Genomic DNA, 24172 nt, shown 5'->3' with positions numbered 1-24172 from the left:
CTATCACCTTTCGGGGCCATCTATGGCTAGTTTACTGAGAAGAAAAATCTTACCATTAGGTAATCTGTAACTGTGCCATGGTTATCCAGGAGCACAATAAATTAGATTAATGTTCAATTTAAGCCGTAGTGCACTTATTCTTATGTATCCCCAACTTTAACAACAGCTACAAAAAGTAATCTGTGCCTGCCTTTCAGTGTACCTTCCCTGTTAGATTGAATTGCAGCAAGTGTTTTCATATTTCATATTGCAGCAGTTTTTCATATTGAATTTTTTTTCCAATCTTATAGTATCTGAAAATCACTTCATTGGCACATATCTCCTATGATGCAGGACCTAAGCAACATGTTTTTCATCAGCTTTATATCAAATCAATGTTATTCTGCTATTGTTGAACTGCATGTCCATAAAAGTATTTATTGTAGCATGAATAAGTATAAATAATCCTTGACATAAATATACTCCTATATCTCTAGAGGTACTAACACTAATGTGCAATATCCTGAAAGACAAGTATCTTGTTTTAATGTGTCAAGCTCTGCATATGTATCATCCTTGCCATCGCTATCTGAAATGCTGTTGTCATGACACATTTGAAGTATTTATTCAAAGAGGGGTCGTGTGTCCAGGAAAATAATTGTTAGAGAGGATTGAGAAAGTAGCTTCAGAAGAGAGAAAATAAAACCAGACTTACACAGAAAACACAGAGAGCTGATCCAGATATCTGTTCCATAGGTCAGCATCGGGCTGCCTTCAGCTTTAAAGTTTTTAGATTCAGTTACAATGACAACCCAGCAGTTGTGTATCGCAGTGAAAGCATCTGCTGCTAGTACAGTTGATGCACAGGGATTAAAATCGACAGACTTTTTGCTCAGCCAAGTGTATCATTAGGCTCCAAGGGACTGTCTGAGTGCCATTATCTCTGATGTATAGGTCCATCACGCTGCGTGTAATGTTGTCTGTGTACAGTTACTATGTTTGTGTGTGTGTGTGTGTGTGATAGAAAGAGATTACAAGAGAAACAAAGGCCTTTTATATACACAGAAGCTGAAGGTGTATCTTAAGAAACAATGTGGATGCTGTCTTTAAAAAAAAAAAAAAAAATGCTCCTCTTGACTCAAGGCCAGAACGATATGGTGCTCCGTATATTTTATTCTATCTTAGTGTAGGCTAGCTTTTACTGCCTGAGAATACACTGAACATGGGCATGAAGTATATCAAACTAAGAAACAGGGGAATGTGAAAGCTGCTGTAACTGCCAGAGACATATACTGGGAATTGAAAGGTAAACATGATAGTGAAGATAAACACTGCCCACACCTTTTTCTTTTTCTCTGATGTGTACTTTTCTAAACTGTTCTTGTGTACTGGAACACTTCTGTGACTGTATGTGGCTTAAAAGCTTTGTCTGTACTGCCGTCTTTTCCTCTCTTGTTACCAAGCACATCATTGAAATGACACTGTGTCTTGACACCAACCCTCTCCTGGAAAGTAAAAGTGCTGGACGGCACATCAGGACAATCTGATCCAAGGAGAACATGTTTGCTGTACAACACAACACTGACAAGAGGATATTTAAAACGCACACCGGATACTGTTACATATATACGGCTGGTGTACACACGTGTACACACACTGCCTGATCATACACCTTTGTGGCCACTTCTGCTGTCAAGACAGACATCACCGGTTCTATCAAACTTAAAAGCCACACAGTGAACAGACTCGTAACCACTACAGGTGGTGAAAACACGTAGCCATGTAAACGATGTATTTAAGAGTAACAACTGCTTTCAATGATGTCTTAAAAGCTGCATAATGAGCTTCTGCCATGTACAGATCGCTGTGTAGCAGGGAATCAAAGTGTATGCTTGCTGAATTAATCAAAGAAACTAAACTTGCATAGTCTGTGAATGATGTCTTAGGTGTAATATGCTTCAGGGATTAAAGATGTGAGTGTATGACATAATCAAAGAAGAAATATGATTTCTATGAGAACGTTAACTTATTTGTGTCATCAGACACTGTATGTATAAACTGTTGTTTTCATTGTTATTTTCTATTTGAATGTTATTCAAATCAGCTGAAACAGTGTAGGAGCTGAGGTTGGATTGAAATACACATGCCGGCCTTGGTCAGTGGAATCTGTCTGTATTTACTCATTTACCTCACCTCAAACTTACTACTTCTACTTCACAGTCTCACATGTTAGTCTAGAAAATACTCAGCTTCTTCACTGTACTGCATTATCTACTCATATTGGGACTTAACTGTCTATTGAAATCCTTTTTTTTGTTGTTGACCATGTTAAGGAAAAACCAAAAGGCAAACTGTGTATTGTAACACAAAGGAAATATGCATCCTCACACTTGCCATACCATTCACAAGGACTAATGTATGAACAGATTATTACGCAAAATCCTTGGAGGGATGTTCATCATTAAAATACATGTAAATCAGAAAACTATTATGAACAATATTGCTGATGATAATGTCAATAACATCTTTATGATAACCTCAGGCCACTGTTGTGCTTTTTTGTCTGATTAATGTGCTTTAACCTGTTGTAAATGCTGAGTAGTAGTAGTAGTAGTAGTAGTAGTAGTAGTAGTAGTAGCTGTAGCAGTAGCAGCAGCAACAGTAGTAGAAGAAGAAGATTTAGAACCATTTGATTAGCTCCATATACATAAATAAATAAAAGTACTCCTGGATTGGCTGCTCTTAAGTCCATTACAAAAGGTATCTTAGAATTGATTATGGACGCTCACCTCCTGAATGGTTTTGAGTCCTGCTTCTCTCCTTAAGTAAATCTTATTCTCTGGAGTTTACAGAGAAAGCCAAGTGGGCTATTTTTAATTCCAACGAGAGAGGAGGAGTACAAAATGCTCTTGACTCCTGGTTCACTGTAGAGTGAGACAAGTACAAGACATTCTCTCTATCAGTGTCATTTCAGAGAGCATAACACTTCCTTTGGTAGCTTGAAATGATAATTTCACCTCTTGTTTTCTTTCCCTTTATGCTCTCATTGCTACTGCTCGAGTTTTTCCTCTCTACAATTGTCTGCTCTCATATTTCATATCTCACATCTTCTCTTGTTTTCATCCTTCTCCTTCTCTGCTACCCCATCAGCTCTAAGGATGGGAGTAATGTAGAGTGGATGATCTGATTCTCCTCTCAGACGCATATTAGCTGGAGTATAATGCTCCCTCTGGTTGTCTCAGTTGGCAGGGTTCCGGGATGTCAGCTCAGGACAGCATCCTGGTAGCTTTCCAGATAACTGATGGCTATTGATCCTCTGACTGCTGTTTGATTATATATGTACTAAACAGGAGCTCCACTCAAGTGTTTTTTAAAGCCAACGACTGTATCACTTATTTGTGGTTTAGCTCATCTTACAAATATGGCACTTCCCTTTCCTTGTCTTCCAGTATACCCCTTTTTTTAAGGCCAACATTTATTTAAAAAAAAAAAAAAAAAAAGCTTTAAGATTTAAGCTGTTCACCAGTGAAGGACAGCATTGTTTTATTACCAGTAGATTTCCTTTCAGGTATATCATCTAAGGCCCCATGCTATATTTTGCAGGTAACATACAAACATGCTTTTAAGCATCTATCCACAATCCATCCATTATCTACATTGCTTATCCTTTATTTATTTTATTTATTTATTTATTTATTTTGGGGGGGGGGTCACAGGGACTGAAGCCAATCCCAGCTATCTAGCGAGGTGCACCCTCTTCTGTCAATCACAGGGCTGATTTTAAGCAGGCATCAGATAATTATCAAATTAATATAAGGGCAATAGGTTTTCCATCAAGCATCCTCTTTTATGCCCTAGTTTGTTATTTTTTAGATAATAAAACAATGAAAAGTGCACCCACTAAAATGATCAAAACCTATATTACTGATAGATTATCCTGGAAAGGTGGTCTCCTTATGTCTTTAAGTGTGTAAGCAACCATGCAAAATGATTAAAATGAAAACATTTATAGACAACCAATGGAGTTTCTTTACAAAGCGTAATGCTTTAGCTGTAGGCTTTATTTACAAAATAATTTCAAGTGAACCCAAACATTTTGTTTTAGCAATAAGTATTTTGCAAATGGGACCGAAGGTTTACACAGATTTTAAGATGCCGCTTACTTGCACAATGAATATTTCCTTCTTTAGGCACACATCATTCTTTCACCTGTCTGTGATGTTTACCAGGTACTGTAATTTATTGCGGCACACAGAAGATGATAAAAGGAATATATTACCAATGTTTACCTGCCCTCGTTCTTGTCTTAGGCCTGTCACTTTAATATATTGTGCTTGTGTTTGAATGTAGCACGAAGCAATTTGTAATAGATGTGAATGTCTCACAAGCTGTGAACACTTGCACATTTCAATATGAGCTGATTTGTAACCCAATACCCAGCCCAGTTAATGGCTTGTCAACCTGAACTTTCTTTATAGCACACCAGGATCCATAGGGAGAACCATACTGTGTGTACATCTGTACATGTGGAGGAGGGGAAACCCTTTTTGAATCACTGCTCTCCCCACTTTGGAAGAGCTGGACTATAAATAGCCCACAGAAGGTTCCCTTTGTGTTTACAGGGAATATCTCCTAATTGCTTTACAGTTTAACCACCAGTAGACTGTGTACATTAACTTAAGATCTATTGGGCAACAGCGTTTTCTTTAAATAATAATAAAAAAGAATACATGTTACAAGGTAAAATAATAAATTGCAGACAAATATATTGTAATTCATGTTTGAAATGTAGTGCGTGATAGAGAAGGTGGAGTAGGAGTGGGTAGAAGGTGGACGTATAAGAAAAGAAAAGAGCCAGTGGGGAGCTTCAGTCTGTCGATGTTTTTAATGAGCTGAATTGATTTATGTGTATGACCCACATTCTGTAGGCTGCTGTCCTTCTCACACCTTTACTTACAGCCATACACAATGGACTGCTCAATGTCTAAACTGACATGTTGCTTTTATTCTATTGATCAGTTATTTTCACGAGTAAAGTTTAAGAGCTGCAGTATACAGCAGCCTATACAATGCAAAACGAGCAACACATACACAATTATCATATTAAGTAGAATAGAGATACAGTAGGATCATTTTGTCTTAGGATTGGTTCATATTCTTCCTGCGTTTGATCATTGTTTTCATAAATTCATTTATATGTGACATTTAGGGAGAATTTGACCAAAAGAACTCAGGAAAGATTCCCAAGCAAGCTTTGTCTTTACTACACTCCATCTTTTTATAGTTAAGTCTGCTACAACAATAAGCATATGGAGGCAAAAAAAAAAAGCAACGTTAAAAGGGAGTGAATAATGTTGAATTGACCTTTATAGAAAAGGACTCCCAAAAAAGATGCATGATAAAACAAAGGAATATACAAAGTGTCCCTTGCTCTCTTTATAGCATTAACGTTGCACGACGCAACCAGCTCTGTCTTAATTACAGAGACTCAGTTACACTTGAGACAACCTCTGTGTAGGCTGCTGAAAATAGTATCCTGTCCTTTCACAACAATAAGGAAGCCGAGTTTGAAAACAGCACTGGCAATGGGCCTCGATAACAATAAAACGGCAAGTCTTTGTAAAAATGGGAAGGTTTAGCTGTATCTTGGCTGACACTCAACATGATGCACAATGCTTGCAGAGTTCTTGTGCAAACACTGAACTGGCATCATTTTAAGAATACAAATGCATCAGATAATTTAATTAAACGCATGCTATAACAATGAAAGGGATTTAAAACTGCAAACATATACCCACAACAGCTACATGTGAAGTTTTAATGACTGGCTCTACAGAGGAATGAGGATGGGGTTGTTAAGGTTGCCTTTTGTGCTTAGTTGTGAATAGTATTTTCCTTCTACTGTCTCATGAAAGTCATCTAATGACTAACCTTTAGACAAGACCTTGTTCATTCATCCTTTCTGCGATCCCCTCATGTTGAACACAAAGCTGGACATCAATGTATTATTTAGCATTTGATTTGTTTATAAAAGGCCTTTGTTTCATTTCTACTTTGCTATTTTACATTCAAAAGATGAAATAAGCTCTGTGATAAAAGGTAAAACTGTCAAAAACTATTAATATTGTTTTACAGGCTTTTACAAAAATGTTAATCCCCTTTATGCTAGTGAAAAACAATTCACATCGGTGCAGAGTGACATTCTTTTCTAACGTTGAAGTGTTTTAATGAACATCAAGGACTCGAATAATTCTTTGTGTGAGTCCATGTGGAGAGAAGTAGTTGTGTGTGATGTACTGTTGAGTCCGCTCAGTTAAGAAACCGGTGAATGATACCCTTTTTTCTGCTCCTCTCTGTTCTCCACCTCCTCATTGCTCTCAGACATGATATGGGGGTCTTAAAATATCCCACCCGCATAAATAATTCATTTACATAAAACCATTTTTTAATTCATCCTTATGTCAAATGTCTTCGTTCCAATCTTTTTTAGAACCCTCCATCTTTCTGCAGGTGAGTTGCTTGTTTTTGAGGTGGCAGGTTCTAATATGGTTTAAATATTTTCTACCCACATTCCTTACTAAAGGCTCAAACGACAATACACACACAGTACACAGCTAAGATCTTGTTTTGATCCCTCGTTGTGTACTGATCAAGGAAGCATAGAGGTCGGTTACATAATTGACTGTGTGACTTGAGAATTGTCAATGGTTAACTAGCTTTGGTAATTGTACCTCAAAAGAGTTAATTTAGTCCCTCCATCTGTCGACTGTTAAAGCACAGAACCCACAAGACTAATCATCTTAATCTGGATTAAACATTATAGCAATTTTTAATGGATCCCAGATTAGTGATTAAGTCAAAATATCATGAACAAGTATGTGTTTTATTATCCTGACCAGACTCAGAATAATCATCCTTGCAATTGAAAAGAAAAGAATTGATTATCACAAAAACTTAAACCAAGTTAAACGGACTAGCACAAAATATTATTGGTAAGTGAGAGAAAAAGGAGCAGGAGATCAGACCTGCTGTAAGACACAGTCGAGATGAAAACAGAACTACTCCTGAATATGAAAACATAGACAGAAAGAATGATGCAGACTTGCTTGAAGACTGCAAAGCTTACAAAGAAATTCCTAATGTAGAGTGTAATAGATCATTAAAGTAAACAAGATCCCAACTTGGAGAATTTGAAGATGGCATATTCAAACTGTAAAATAGAGCAAATTCGTCCAAGTGTGTGTATTATATTTTTAAATGTACTTTAGCCTGAAATATGCAAGAAAAGCATAAAATAAATAAAGACAATGCAGCTACTATTTCGTTTATGTTTCAATTCACAGTTTAAATAAATTTGTTACAAAAATCATCATTGGTACTGGAGTCTACTTATGCATGTTGGTCTCATGGGAAAACAAAGAGTTCAGTTCATGTTACAGGGCTATATTGCATGCACTCTTAAGATAGGATACATGCAGTGAACCATTTGTGAAAGACGTTGTTACAAGGACTTGAACATTTTACCTAAAGTCATGAAGCAGAAGTAGTAATATTTCATAACAAATTGCTGGGGATTGGTCAGCGTATACAAGAGTTTAGTCCCTATAGGCCTGTAGAGGGCAGCCTATCCATACAGAACACTTCAATGTGACCCTGTACTGATCCATGCCCAGTCAGTTGTAGGGGCAGACAGAGGCAGCTCCTCCCCTGCCTGAGGCTTCAGGGGTGTTGCAGGGGTCAGCCAGTGGTCTCATCTGTGCCAGACACATCAGTTTAAACAAGATGAGGATTTTAATATAATAATAACAAGCAAGGCAGTAAGTCAATCTTATTAAAGCAGGGGGAGTTTAACGTTATAACCTACATGGCCAATGTGCAATGCAATATGGTAACTTCTGGATATCACTACCTAACATTGTGGTGCAATAACTGTCCAAGGTTGAATCACTTCATTAAATGCAGGACTCAAAAGCATTAAATGTTAGGTTTATGGTTGTTGTTTTTGATTTTTTTTTTTTTTTTTTTTTTTTTTTCAAAAACAGCACTCATAAGCACCTTTTTTATTTTCTCTGATTCCTGAAAAGACCTTCGTTGGGCTATGACAACATACCAAACAGAACTGAAAGGCTTATTTTGTGAAATCATAATTAAATATTAACTGTTGAGCCATAATAATTCAGTTTATGGTTTGTATGCGTATTTTTTACATGTTAAAAAAAGGATACAGAAAGGTGTGTGTGTGTGTGTGTGTGTGTGTGTGTGTGTGTGTGTGTGTGTGTGTGTGTGTGTGTGTGTGTGTGTGTGTGTGTGTGTGTGTGTGTGTGTGTGTGTGTGTGTGTGTGTGTGTGTGTGTGTGTGTGTGTGTGTGTGTGTGTGTGTGTGAGACTTCAGTTTAAGTTTAATGGGCATTTATTGGTGGCAATGCCTCTGGAAAGAAAAATGCAGCGAAAAACAGTAAAAGACATATCAGCAATGGTTTTAAATTGATGGATCAACCTCTAATTTAGTTGTACTTGATGCTGCTAAAAAACAGGCAATATACCCTACAGTCAGATTATGAATTTCACAAGACCAAGTTTGTATGACTGATGATGGTAGCCTAAAGCATAAGGCAGGGTTAGGAAACAACCTTTGTTTAATCTACTTAGTCTCTCACTCTCACACAGTCTCTCTCCCTCTCTCTCTCTCTCTCCTCCCCCCCCCCCCCCCCCCCCCCCCCTCTCTCTCTCTCTCTCTCTCTCTCTCCTACCCTCCCCTCGAGACAGAGAGACAAATACAGCTTTGGTTGGAGGACTAAGAAAACAGGGATTTTGCAAACGGGGAATTGGCCAAATTAAACGTAATCATGCTGTTGTTATATCACTCTCACATCTGGCCTCAGGGTGATTGGCGGGGGCACCTCCGCCATGCCTGCTGTCGGTGCGGTCAACCAGGGGGTGACAGCACGCGCGAGGTGGTCTGCCGATCCAGTGCGCATTGACCATGCCTCCGGCCCGGCCCGGAGCACCGAACTTTCACTAAGAAAGCCGGGGAGTGGCCAAGATCGAAGCTGTGTTTCAGGTAGGCCACTTTCTTCTCCTGTAACAATCTGATGCAACAAGTGCTACATCGTCTCTACTTTTTACCACACAGTTACGCACTACAATATATTTCGGATTTACATCTTCCATACATTTTTAAAAGTCTCAAATGGCAACCCTTTTTTTGTGAATTCATACCCAACATTGACATAGACACCAGCTGTGTGCCTTTTCTTCGGGACTGTTAACTTATTCCCGTGCTTATTGCACCCTATATCGATGTTTTGAAAGATGTTCACTATTTTTTTTTTTTAAAGCAGCACCTCCCACTTTTCTTTAAACAGCCCTGCCCCATCCGTTCTGATTTTACGCGAGTTTATCATGTGATCTTTTAGAAATAGAGCAACAAAGTGGCTTTGACATAGACTTGCTGTGGCTAAAGTAGGAGAATCTTTGTCTTTAAGATGTAAGAAATTGGATCCCTGAGGTGAACAGCTCCACAAATACCCTGAGAACAGTACTTTTGCCCTTTTGAAATTTCCTTTCTGCACCATTGACAGTTTAAAATCTGGTAAAAATACATCCAATGCCTTTTGACCTAATGGAGCCTGCAATGACTGCATGCCATCTTCATACAGTATATTCTCATAATCAAACTTAAAACAGATACAAATCTGCATTCAGTAAACTGTTTGAAAAGAGATTCCTTCAAGCGACACATATTCTAAAGCATTCAGTGTCCCCTGCAACACCATCCTTGATCTCTGTCATGGCACACACATGCACTCATGATCATACACTGATTGTTCTAATTCTACCTGTTAAATTTTCAAGCTGTTATGAGTCAGAATTTTTTTCATTCCTTGTAGGGGAGATTTAATTGCAGCAGCAGGATAAAAAATACAAATACTAAGTCTGTTGATGTTTACATTTTGAAGCTGTAACTCAGATGACAACAACAACAACAACAAAAAAGTATTAGCGGTCAAAAGTGAATTATTTTGTAAGCAGATAAGAATGGGGTCATTGGGCCTTATTGCATCTGTGTGTGCATATATCTGGATGTCATTCACATGCATTACTTTTTTGGATGCCATAAGATTAGTGATATGTAAAAGAGAGCTGGACCAGATGGGCATACTTTTCCTGTCTGGATCCGGCATAATAAAAGGCTTCTAAAAAAACTGACATAGAATTCCTGTAAATGAGACAGGGTTAATCCCCTCTTCAGAAGAAGAATGGCACGCTTATGATGATGGTGGTGGTGGGGTGTGTGTGTGTGTGGGAGGGGTTATCCAGGGTTGAGGGTGGGAGGGATGAGATGGTGTCTCTTTCATTGTTTTTGAGGTTAATAATAATAATAATGATAATACACTTTATTGAATTGTGCCTTTTAAGCCACCCAAGGTCACCTTACACAGAAGGTTAAAACCAAACATAAAACAAACAAACGACAGGTGTAGTGTGCAGTGACCAGTTACAGTGAATATGCCAGTTCAAACAGGTGGGTTTTGAGTTGAGATTTGAAGGTGGAGATGGGGGGGGGGGGGGTTAGCAGTCCAGCAGAGGTTGAGCTGAGGGTGTGTGAGGGGCTGTAGTGATGGAGGTCGCAGAGGTAAGTGGGGGCTAGATGGTGAAGAGCTTTGTATGTAAGAAGGAGGTTTTTGTAGTCGATGTGATAATGGTTAATAAGGTTAACATATTTAGCATCATAGTATAACTTTAATGTTGTGCAATATGAACACAACACTTTTTGTCTCCACAGTGTTTGAAATTTTACAGTTTTGTGGCCCTCTCATTCTTCTCACTTGGTTTTAAGTGGGCAGAGCAAAGTTGCACATATATTATGTCACCATAATAGATTAAGTAACATTTGAATCAGTATCTGATGACAGCTGCTGAGGTGTTTAGTCAGAGTTATAAAATGTCATCAATCCCTTCCACCTGATGAATCCTTGAAGACGTTATGAAAGAGCATGACTGTTGATAACTGTGTCGTGAATATTCAGTGTTAAAGTGTAAATGCTTTTTATGTTTCTTTCAGTAAATTGTGACATAAATCTGGCCATGCAGTTATGAAGAAGACTATGTAAGTTTACATCATCTGGCTTTTGATTAGGTTGTTCTGGTTTATGAGGTGCAATAGGAAAATGTTTGAATTGCAATTCAGTGTCATAAAGAGAACAATAAAATGGCCCAAAGTCTTGTAAATATGTTGGGGTATCCCACTGACTGACTAACTGACAGTAGCCTGCCAGCAAAAAAGCATATCTAAGTCTAGTGTAAAGGGCCTACATAAAGGCCATTGATAGATTCTCTGCAGGAAGTTTTTGATTCATTAGCAGGGATTTTGGCTGTAGTCTGCCTGACTTCCCTTCCTCTTGTATATGTTTGTAACTTGTCAAAAGGCCAAGTGAGGATTGTGGTCCCAGCTGCCGTGCACTGGGACTTGGCCTGCAGCCAGCAGACACACCCCTGTCAGCATCAGCAGCTTATGTCTTATGAATGCCCAAAGCAGAGATGGCACGTAGACACAAAACTGCCTCCAAAGAAATACTGTATTCTTTAGGGCAGTGTATATATATATATATATATATATATATATATATATATATATATATATATATAAAGGTTTTCTCGCATAATTCCAAGAAATGTCTTTTCAGCTCTCCTGGCATGAGGGTAATAATATAACACATTTTCTGTATTAAGTGATCTTGAACATATTGCAGTAGCTGGCTGTGGATTATTACCAATCTACAGTTCCTCTCCTAAATTCAATTGTAACACAGCAAGGCACACGATATAACATGCCCTTCTTGCATCCCTTGGTCTTTACATCACACTCATGTCAATTGGATGGACTTCTTTCTACTTCAGTCATACTTTCTGACCTCCATTAGTCAGAAGAGAAAATGTCTTTATAATCTTTGATCCCAGGATCTTAAAGGCATTTAAATTTGCAGCTCCCTTTTACTTGGAATGAGTTACAAAAAGAGAGGAAACATGAGTAGGATTTTAAATGACTTACAGGCAGACACATCTGGCTGTAGATGTTCTCCCTGATAGTTTTGTGGATGATCTTAACAAACATTTGCAATTTGTTTTTTGTGTCTTTTATTTTTAATGTATTTTATTATATCCCTATTTGGCTGCTTGTTGATTGTTTGAAACTACGTAAATTGTCCTGAATTATGCTTTGGTAAAGTGCTGCTGTGACATCATAGCCACTTACGTTCACCCATCTATGAGTCCATCAGTGCAAAAGTCCAAAATAATAACTTTAAACTATAGTTTTAAGATCATACGGAAAGTAATCGAGGTGAACCAAGATAAAATAGCTAAAATAATGAGGGTAAAGAATAATATCAAAAGTTAATTCAATTGCTTTTCTCCACAGTTGTTTTTTCACTTGTGCAGTTTGTGTGTCCCAATGTTTGTGTTTCATTTGCTCACTTTTGTCCTTGGAGGACACTCTCCACGTGCGCAAACAAACACATGAGCTCACAAACATCCTATGAGAGTAACACACTAAATATCACTGATGCTCCATTTTGATACTATATTAAGCTCCATTAATGAGCAGCAGCGTTTGGCTTTGGTTATGTGAACTGCATTACCAAATGGACATTTGTAATTCATCTTTGTGTAAGTGATTTAAAAGCTCAAGAGAGAGAGAGAGAGGGTTATGATATTCTAAAAATCTGTTGTTGGGATAATAGATGTTTTTTAATTAAAAATATTCTCTCAATGGCCATCTGCACTATATTGTCTAGTAGTGTGTAAACAGTATTTTTGATGTTGTGGGTGCACAGCAGATTTGTTCGTGGATTTTTTTTTCAGTCCAAGCAAGAAAAATAAAAATGTTGTGTATTTGTGGATATGTGAATGTATAATTTCCCTCTAGATATTGTCAAATATTGAACATGATCGCATAACCCTGGTCTTCTAAGATTCTACTGATTTGTAATTTTGGTCATCTAAAACTGTGATGTTCCAAAGTGGAAACTTTCTTTTTTATTATGGCTGCTACTGTAATAATGATTATTTATTGACTCATATTAAATATCTTGTCACTATTGATTTAAAACAGATCTGTGTGTTTAATAAAAGCAGACCAAATTAATTAATTTTTCCTCATCATATGGCATTACAAATATTCAGTTTTACACATTTACACATAAATGCTTGCATTTTTTTGCTTGGGAAAAAAGGCCTTCATAAATTACTATAAATGTATTATTAAAAAATAACTAGCCCTTAATTTCAGTAAATTTACTTAATTTTCATCTTGTCTTTAGCAGAGTGTTCTTAACAGCAACTTAACCACCGTAATATATTTTAATTTCCCCAGTAAGGGTATAACAAGCGTAAACAGTGACCAATGTGTTCAAGCTGTACTTTCTGCCTGATACATTAAAGAAATATATTACAGGCAGCCTCTCCCTGTGTTTCTGCGTGTGTGTATGTGTGCGATGTTTGTTCGGGTATGTAACTTTTTGTGTTTGTGTGCCTATCTGAGATGGCTCACTAGTATCAGTGTTGATCTGACAGAAGAGATCCCTCGGCTTATAGCACTGAGCTCCCCAGCCTGTATTAATCTGCTTAATAGGGTCAAAACTCTCGTCCAAAAATACCAGCTCTCCCAACCAATGCCCTGACACCGCCAGAAACCCCACACCACGTCAGGACAGGAGCAAAACAAAGGGTACAACCCACAAGGTCAGCCATACTTAGTTTACTGTAAATCAACATGAGAACGTGGCCTGTAATGAAAAGTTAACAGTAATGTGTGGACACTCGTATTTGTGTATGTCCGTGCATGCTTGTGTGTGTGTGTATGTCCATGCATGCTTGTGTGTGTGTGTATGTCCATGCATGCTTGTGTGTGTGTGTGTGTGTGTGTGTGTGTGTGTATGTGTGTGTGAGAGAGAGAGAGTTTGTTTTGCAGATTCTCTGAATTTGCTCAGCTGCAAACATCTGTCAAAGATTTATTTGTGTGATGAATAATATTCAGGAAAGTATGTTGGAATATGGGGATTCAGTATGTGATGAAGACAGTGAAAGTCTCATTGGGTGACTTTAGAGGTAGTTTCAAGAAAAACTGCACATTGTTGTTTATTCAGAATGCAATTGATCAAAGTATTGGTAAAATACAATATAATAATAAATAACTTAATATTATGCAGTTTCAAAGTCATAAAAATTTACCAAATTGTGAAATCAATCCATAGAGGAAGAAGAGTCATTTGACAAAATAAAGTCAAATAAAGTATAAAGTAATTCCTGATAATATGTCCCAGATGTTTGACTTTATCCACCACACTCAGTGCTTATTCAGAGATAAAATGAAGGAAAATGTTGCTTTTGATCATCTTTGGCTTTTACTATTATGGCAAAGCTCTTCGTACTGTTGTACTTAATGTCACACTGCACTCCATAACTCGAGTACATACTTAAAAGTTGCTGAGGGCCAGCACTAGAAGGTGACAAGACTACTTAGTCATCAGCATACATCAAATGGTTAATAATTTTATTTCCTACCATACAGACAGTCTTGCAAGTTTTAAGCTGTTCAGAGAGATCTTCAATATATAGATTAAAGAGAGGTGGAGACAGAATTCAGAAAAAATAAATTGTTTTTGAAAGGAGTGGGGCAGAAATTAGGTTGAGAAACTGTGTATTTTTGTGTGTTTGCACAGGAAAGAAGGTCAGTCTTCACATTATTTAGTTTTACTTTAAAGTGATATTAGTTAGTAACTTTCTTAAAATATATCTTTGACTTATCATAGGTTTGTATTGTCTTTTTGAAACTCTGCATGTGCATGATGTTAAGACACTTGGCTGGGTGTAACAGGGATTTTTATAGAACCAAAACCTAATTATTAATCAAACCAGATAAAAGTTGGTAAATATAAAAAACTGTTTTAAATTAAAGGTAAATATTGGACATCGTGTCCTTAGGATTACATTGGACATTCACATGCACATCTCATCGACCGCCTAGCAAGGGATTGGCTTGTGGTTAAGCTCGATCTGCCTGAACATCTGTTCATGTTTACAAACGTTGTAAAATCTGAACGGTTAGTCCACTAAAGGGTATAGTTTCTCAGAAACAGCATTCAAGACCATATTTCTCATGTGGATTATATAGTCTGACCACACTTTTTCTCTATAATCTCTTATGTCACTGCTTGACTGTATTTATGTGCATTAGAGCATGAAATGTACTGGGAGTGGTTCTCTCATGGGTTTCTCCCCCTGTGTATAAATAGCATAGCGAGAACAGTCAGAGCACCATGGGGTGGCTTGGGCCCCAAATGACACCTCTGTTTAAGGCTGTTCTAACACAAGTCAAGGTCACGATGTCGCCATAGAAGCATTTTGTCTTCTGTGATACGCAACTTTTCCATGCATAAGTAGAAGTATTATCGTTTGTGATGTACTTTATATTTAGAATATTATACACTTATAGGTTTAATGTTTTATATATGGTAACTATATTAATTTATTATTCCTTTCTTAATGGTTCTTCTGAGTTGTAGCCCGCCAGCTCTCAGTCTCGTCATTACACATAAATAAATAAATGTTATCCTTTATTAATGTTGTTTTTAAGAAAAATACAAATAGGTTGAATGTGTAACTTAAATACCAAAACAAAAATACACGTTTTATGTTGATTTCGATTCATTTCAAAATCTGACTCAGTCTCATTGCAAAGGAAGTAATATGGGTTTTTGATGTTCATCCTTGTATTTTAGCAAGTGCACAATAGAATATTTTGGCAAGGTTACGTTTGCTAATAAGGGTCATGTAATCAACAGCGTTCACAACATTTTCCATAGGTCTAAATTAAGACTGAAATTATGTTTTCACTTTGAGTCTTTTTCAAAGTGACTTATTTAGCACTGCTGTCATCCCAACATTTTTAAGAGACAATGCAAGAAAGTAAACAAGTCCTCTGTTTCCAGAAGTGGTGGATGAATGATTACATTAATGACTGTACATGACAGTTCCTCATGATGACATTAATCAGATTAAGAGGCCTATACAACATTTTGTGTGCGCTTCAAACATGTCAAACCTCTTGACAGTCAAAGGATAAAAAACACAAGTTAATTTTCTTATAATTATACAAGTAATAAATAAAAGAAAGACATGCAGATTATAAAGCGATGACATGACTATCCTGGCTAGTTTTCTGCACATGCTCCAGTTCTAAAAGAGTTAGGAGGCAGCTTCCTTACATGCCTGCGAGTACAAATATGTTTTACAACGTGTGGACAGAGAGGTATGATCAAGTGGGTCTGAGTGCTACTCTGTGGAGCTCTGCAGTAGGCAAGTATCATTGGCCCCTATAGATATTCACTTTCTCTGTTTTTTTTCTGCTTTAGTGATGGAAGACAGAGGGTTTTAAAAAATGCATGTTCTCAGCGGACATAAAGGTTTTAAGTAAAAGAATATCTCATTCATTGTTGACTATCATTTATTTATTGTGATACTGTAAACAAGTGTGATATAGATATCGCTTGTGACTGTGTGTGTGTGTGTGTGTGTGTGTGTGTGTGTGTGTGTGTGTGTGTGTGTGTGTGTGTGTGTGTGTGTGTGTGTGTGTGTGTGTGTGTGTGTGTGTGAAGGAGTCAAGCAGTGAGAGAGATCAGTGGATATCACAGAGTTGCAGTCTAGAGGGCATTAAGCACACCACACAGGTCACTGATATAGGGCTTAGCAGCACACAGACACAAACACTCAAACACATATGTGTCCATGCATACACAAAATATTAATAAAGAAATATTGCAATTTTTTTCCCCTGCTGACCCTCTTTGTTTGTTTTTTTTGTTTGTTTTTTTGTAGCCTGTTTGCATGCTTGTTTGCATGTGTTCGTGTGTGTGCTTGTGACCTTTGTCCCAGCTCTTGTTTCTACTCCAGCATAAGGTTACCCCTTGTAGTCTATGATAGATTAGTCGTTCTGATGCCATTTGAGGATTTAGCAAAAGCAATGGCTTTGGCAGAACTTGGGACAGAGCTTTTTCGTCTCCTGTTTGTGCTTTTTCACAGCATATTGATAGACACTTTTTCTGTAGACTTCCTGCTAGGGAAGGTAAGGTGTGTGCTGCTTGTGTGAGTCACCATCTATGTGCTTGTCTCTATAGTGCTTGTTTTTACTTAGTCAGTAAGCGTTTCTTCCACCTTGAATAGAGAGAATCCAGGGAGTAGATTTTTCAACATTGCATTTGATGAGCAGTACCTCACCTAAAGTCCCCATTTCAAAGGTTATTCAGTCAAATTTCACTTTTCCTTTGCCTGACCTTATAAGACCTTAACTTAGCTTGGCCTCTACTGGAATCAAAGGTTAAAAACCAAATCATAGCAATCTTCTTGATGTATTTTGGGAACCATTTGCCAATTGGGAGATTTAGAGCAGTCGTATGTCCCTCTATTACTCTTTATGGCAGACATTATTGCTAAGCAGATCTTTTTGTTAAATTTGCAAAATTATATATTGTTGGCAATCTGAATTGGAAAAAAAATTACAAATCAAGATGGAAGAGCAGTATCATTGGCAAATTTAAGAGTATTGATTTAACACCATCTCTTGTTTAACAGTGTAAAAGTGTTGCTCCATATCATGAGAAACTTCTGGTCACTCTAATATAATTTGGTCATGTGGCTTCACAAGGGTTTGATTCAATTTAAATCTATCTCTTGTCTGCTTTTTATCAAGTGCGTCACTGTCCTATTTACAACATCTCATTGGACATCTTTACTTGTTGTAATCTAACATTCAGTCTGCACAGTCAAAGACACTTTTGTTTCTTTTACCCCTCCTCGCCATCTGACTTTTTTCTAATTTTGAGAAAACACCCTTCCTGACTACGCAGCCTGTCTTTCCATCCGCCCACCTTTCAACTCCTATTCTTGCTCATTGTCACTTATGTTCTCTTGTGATTGTCCTCAGCCCACCCAATGAATCCACCCACATCTGTCCTCCCATTAATTTTCTCTCATCTTCCTTATGCATTCAGTCAGCCCTCCTCTCTTTCTTTTTTTTCCCCTCTCCCAGCAGGATTGTTATCACCGGAATTAGGTTTAGGTGTGACTAATGTCTGGAGTCTTTAATTAAACATATGTAGGCCTCAGATCTCTGTCAAAAGCAAACACATGTAAATCACACACATCTACAAGTAGACTAAGAGCAGTTATAGATGTCCTGTTTTATTTAGCACAGGGCAGGCACAGAGTTGGTCAAATATAAGTCCTGGTGTCTGGAGGAAGCTCGGCCAATCCTATCACTGCACAGCAAAGTAATTATGCACTACTGTATGCAATCACCTGAGGTGATTTAAGGCTGTGTGCCTTGATTCCCTTACTTCTGGCTACCAGCCGTGGAAAAAAAGATGAGGAAAAGGAGAAGATGTACTGTACAGAAATTAGAGAAGAAATAAGAGGAAGAGGATGAGGCAGCTAGAATGTAAAAAAAAAAGAAGAAAAGAATAGAATAGACTAGAGCAGGCTCTACTTTTCTTGTAAGACAAACAAAACTCCACGCTACTTCTTTTTTTACTCTGTAATTATAGAGTCACTGTGTTGAGTAACAGTAAAAAAGGCACAACACAAACATAAGACAACTGGTTAACTTAGTAAATTGGTTGTAAGTATAGCTATCGGAGGATTCAAATATTTGTCCAACATTTGTCCATTCAATTATTTGTTGTCCAATGTTGCACTGATAATAAAACATAAATACACAGAATATTCGTACAGAACAGTAAACCAATCACCTGCTCAAAAGGAAGGATTTCTGAGAAAGCAAAAGAGTCATAAAAGTGTGAAATCCATCGCCATACTCTCGTCACCTCATTACAATTGAAATAATTAAAACCTTAAACTAACCTCACACTAACTCTCTACTTTCTGTCTCTTCAGGTGTTGGAGGAAATAAAGAAAAAAAGGAGGCTTTCTCTGTCCTAACCGTTGTAACATCTGCTCAAGACATATTGCTCTTGTTCTCCGCTGCTGATTCTGGTTACTGAGCTGCCCATCAGTCTAACCAACTGTCCATCAAACTGTGTGTTGGTGATTGTTTTATCCTGGGATTCCAGGCTTTGCACTGGCTGAACCGCAGCCATGGAGGTTGCCCTAGTAGACTTTGAGAGCATGGGTGGTCTTGATGGCAGCCTGGAGGATGAAGTAGACACCTATGCTGACGAGACCACCGCTCTTACAGTGGACATTCCTCAGGAGTTAAACAGCCCTAGCTGCAACTACCTCCTTCGAGTCCCTCAGCTTTCTTCTCCACCCTCCCACCACAGCCCAGTTCCCTCTCATATGTGGGAATCCACCTCGTCTTCGCCCATTCCACAGACACAGACACTAAGAGTACCACAGTCTCCAACCATGCCAACTCCATACAGACAGGGACGTAGTAGCTGTGCCAGTATGATCTCCAACTGGAAATTGCTGCTAAACAGTGAGGGAACCAAGGAAAGTGAGACCATTTTCAGCCGGCTTGCCAAGGAGTGCTGCGAGGACCTGTTTGTAGATAAAAGGGGGCTGGATGATGGAGACCAAAAGGTTATCATCAACATTGCCGGTCTTCGTTTTGAGACCCAGCTCAAAACATTGGATCAATTTCCTGATACCCTGCTAGGGGATCCTCTAAAGAGAATGGACTACTTTGATCCAATGAGAAACGAGTACTTCTTTGATCGTAATCGACCCAGCTTTGATGGGATCTTGTATTACTATCAATCAGGCGGTAAGGTTAGGCGTCCAGCTAACGTTCCCCTGGATGTGTTTGCAGATGAAATAGTGTTCTATGAGCTTGGACACGAAGCCATGGAGCAGTTCAGAGAAGATGAAGGATTTATAAAGGACGTTGAGATCCCTCTACCTGACAATGATGTGTACAGGCAATTCTGGCTACTGTTTGAGTACCCAGAGAGCTCAAATGCAGCCCGAGGTGTAGCGCTTGTGTCTGTTTTTGTCATTGTTATTTCCATCATTATTTTCTGCATGGAAACCCTACCAGAATTTAGAGATGAGAGTGACCCAATTGTGCCCACAGCAGTATTGCCTTTCAACCAGTCCAGACTTTACACTTCCATGACACCATCTGGTGTAAAGCCCACAACTTTCTCTGATCCCTTCTTTATCGTTGAATCTGCATGCATAGCATGGTTTTTCTTTGAACTTTGTGTGAGATTTTGGGTCTGTCCTAGCAAAAGCGACTTTTTCCACAACCTCATGAATATCATTGACATTATATCCATCATCCCTTATTTTGTAACTGTAGTCACAGAATTGGTCACAACACCACAGGAGAGCTCGGGACAGAACATGTCTTTGGCTATTCTGCGAATCATTCGCCTGGTAAGGGTGTTTCGTATCTTCAAACTCTCGCGTCACTCCAAGGGATTGCAGATCTTGGGACAGACTCTGAAGGCCAGTATGCGTGAGCTTGGTTTGCTCATCTTCTTCCTCTTCATTGGAGTCATCCTCTTTTCCAGTGCTATCTACTTTGCTGAGGTAGATGAGCCAAACACGCAGTTTGTAAGCATACCTGATGGCTTCTGGTGGGCTGTGGTAACCATGACCACAGTTGGCTATGGGGATATGTGTCCTATCACAATGGGGGGTAAAATGGTGGGCACCTTGTGTGCTATTGCAGGCGTGCTGACCATTGCTTTGCCTGTTCCTGTCATTGTCTCCAACTTCAACTACTTTTACCACAGAGAGACCGAAGCAGAGGATAAGTTACCTCTGTCAGATGCACTAGAGCAAGCCATGAAGACTGAGACTGATGCCACACAAGGCAGCAACACCTCACTTAATAAAGCTAATGGCATCTGGCAAATTGACAAAGGGAAATAACTGTTGACGGGAACAATTTTGCAGAAGAGACTTTGATACAAGGCTGGAAACACATCCTGTCGAGAAGATTTAAGTGTTTCAATTTCCCACAGATAATGGAATCTGTGACATATTTGTACTAAGTGAAAACAACATTTTCTGAAAATATGCAGGTGAACTACACTAAACTTTCTTGTGTTTATTATAAATTTGATTCTGAAAATGACAGACAAATAAAGAATAAGGAATTCAAATGATATCCAAGACACATGTCACTTTGTTTTAGGAAGTACTGTATGTTTGAAATATTGTAATAATTTAGTTCTTATTTGTATGGGCTTTATTATTTATCCTATTCACAACATTGTGCACACTACTTTCCTTTTTGATAGTTTTTTGGTCAAAACTGCTGTTAATACAACATTCACATTGTTTCTTCCAAGGCCCTAAAGGTTTAGACAACTCAAGTGTAATGAAAGGTAAACAAAAAAAAAAAGTTAAATGTCAACAATGTTAAAAAGATTGTTACTATAAACTCTGGAGCTATTTTGTACATCAGTTTGTAGGAATGACCTTTTAAACAACTTTTTCTGCATTTGCCACCCAATTCATTTTGTTCCAAACACACAGGAAGGGTTGTTTATTGGAAAGCATGGCTTTTTTGTTATCTTAAAAACTGGATCTTTTTTTGTTAAGATTATTTTTTGGCTTTTTTTAATCCCTTCCCAATGGGATAGTGGATAAAGTAGGAAATTGCGGTAAGAGAAAGTGAAATGACTTGTGGCTATATGCAGAGGGTCTGGGTCAAATCTGTGCCGCCTGCTTCGAGAACTCTAGTCTTTGATGCATGCAATATAACTATAGTGCAATACAGCACCCCTTTAAAATGTAGCTTTAAGAGCACATTTTAAGGCATCCCATTGCCATTACTGCAGGCTTCAGCAATAATGGATTGGAAAAAGGTCAATCTGACATAAATTAGACCAAGATTGTATAGCAATATAAAGAACAAACAAACATCTCTGTCATTGTTGTGAACGAGTAACTTGTAAGTAGTACCTAGATCCCAGCTTTCCTGTATTTAATTATTTAAAAATGTATCATGATACTCTTGCATCTATTCATTTTCTTTGATGAGTAGTGTTGGTTAGAACCCTTCATTATTTTGAGCAGTCAGACTCCACAAAATGTACAATAATGGAGTGCCTTAAATAATGTATTGATAAAGAACTGATGCATTTGCCATATTTAATCTTTCTGTGATACCTACGTTTTTTTTTCCATCGAGATTATTCTCAACAATTTTGATTCAGTTTGGTTGAAAATACAAAAGTTGCACTCTCTCTGACCTTAACTTGTGAAAAGTTTAATGTTCACCCCATCTTTCTCAATGAAGACAGTATCCATACATGTTTTGGAGTTCTTTACAAATATCAAACTTCTAGATAATAAGCTTTTTTAAAACATTATTTTTGTTTGATTTAGGGAGACTAAACCTTTCAATGGCACTACAAAAACTTTACCAAAATTACCTTCAAAGACAGACGAATGAAGCCAAAGAATGACTAGTTGATAAGCAAATGTGATGAAGGTAACTGTTGCAGGTCCAGGGGACACTTTGTTCTGTGCTCCATCATACTTTGAAGGTGTGATTGTAAAACATACTGTATCAGTTTAATGTTGTGATTGTATGGCTTTGTCAGTATTTGGATCCAAGAATATGATGTTTGTCCCAAGATAGAATTGTTTCTGAATTTGTGGTACACATTGGAACAACTACAGATGTGCTGCTCAAAAAGTGTTTCTGAAGTCACTATTGTAAAGTGACTTTCCTGCATCATCGTAGCTACAGCAGCTCATAGACATCACCAACATAACTCCAACAAGACCATTACACTGTATTTGTATGTATGAACATTTTAATGTATGCAATATATTCGGGGATTTTAAATCATATCTTCTCATGTTTTATATACTTTAAGGTAACAAAAGAAATGTAATATGGGGGTAGGGATATATACATTTTTACTTATTCCTACTCCTTTTCAAATACTGTTACTTGTGTCTTTTTTATTTTTGTTTCTTATTTTAAATTTAGTTTCGAAATAAACTATCAATCAATCAAAACAAAACGTGTTTATAGAATGATGTGTGTGTATGCGCTTGTGTATGAGAGCCGTCCTATCTATAAAGGCAAAAAGGCCTAATATTTAACTTTAGTTATAAAAATATTTATCTGCAAGATGCACTCAGGGCAAAAACAATAATAAAACAACGTATACTGGAATAAGTAATATTATGGTTAAAGACACTGAAAGTACATTTTATTTTCTGTTTTTACTTTAAAATATGACCTGACCTGTGCCTGCCTCACATCTATCCACAAACATACAAATACACAGTAAATAGAGGTCACATCAAAAACAGGTGTCACATTGCAAGGAACGTATATCTGGCAGTCTTCCAGACAACAACAGGATGTCCATGTCTGCTTGACAATGAAGAAGTATTCATGCCCACTAGCTTCATCTGATACCTCTCGCTCTCTCTCGCTCTCTCTCTCTCTCTTACCAGAACCAGCACCAGACAAACACCTCGTCTGTGGCGGATAAAGCTTTTGTAAGCCTTGCATATGGATTCATGAAGTATCAGAAGCAGAAAATTGCAAAGGAACTCAATTTATTAATCATGACTGGCTTTACATCATATTCTCCTGTGAATTTATAAAAGACCTCATGTAAGTTGTCAGACAGGAGAGAGGGAGGGCGCGTCTCAGGAGACATGTTGTGTGAGGAAAGACGAACAGAGGAAGAGAGTCTACAATAACAAAGCAATGGAGTCTGCCATACAGTACAGCTCTATAATGAAACGTTTTCTGTCTTTATAGCAGTGCCTGTAGTTTGACACCATCACAATATCAACAAAAGAACTGAGGGGGACATACTGATCAAAATCTTTCTTTAATTCACATAGATGTGACCATATTTCTTAGTCCTCATGACTGATGGTTTATCTCTATAACTCAGGCTCAGAATGTTAAGGCAGTAGGTTAAACTTGATGGGATTTTGATGGAAAAGACTTCACAATTTGAACTTTTTGTTTATCAAGAAATGTCTAATTAGCAATGCAGATTAAGAATCTCAGTCAACTTTAGAGCTGAATCTCATTTTGTGTCACATCACAACTGTTGTGTTATTATTATTCAGGGTCTGGAACAATGACGCAAAGTCAGCGATTCCAACAATTACGATTCCAAATGCTGCTGAAGAGAGCAGCTGACTTCTAGTTGATAAATCATGCTTAATTACTTTTCATG

At 37.8% G+C, this 24172-nt stretch overlaps 1 protein-coding gene across 1 annotated transcript in view; it reads left to right on the top strand.

Annotated features, from left to right (window-relative positions):
* The window catches only part of kcna10a (potassium voltage-gated channel, shaker-related subfamily, member 10a), a 96600-nt gene extending 73769 nt beyond the window's left edge, over positions 1–22831 (top strand). The window contains exons 3-4 of the mRNA XM_079360141.1: positions 8861–9039; positions 18930–22831. Of these exons, the coding sequence (XP_079216267.1) occupies positions 19131–20876 (1746 nt within the window). The 5' untranslated portion in view covers positions 8861–9039; positions 18930–19130 and the 3' untranslated portion in view covers positions 20877–22831. The remainder of the gene's footprint in view (positions 1–8860; positions 9040–18929) is intronic.
* Positions 22832–24172: the final 1341 nt, after the last annotated feature.

This window comes from Symphodus melops (assembly GCF_947650265.1).
Source record: "Symphodus melops genome assembly, chromosome: 13".
Taxonomy (NCBI): domain Eukaryota; kingdom Metazoa; phylum Chordata; class Actinopteri; order Labriformes; family Labridae; genus Symphodus; species Symphodus melops.
The sequence above is the reverse complement of the archived record's forward strand: the minus strand, read 5'-3'. Positions and strand labels throughout refer to the sequence as shown.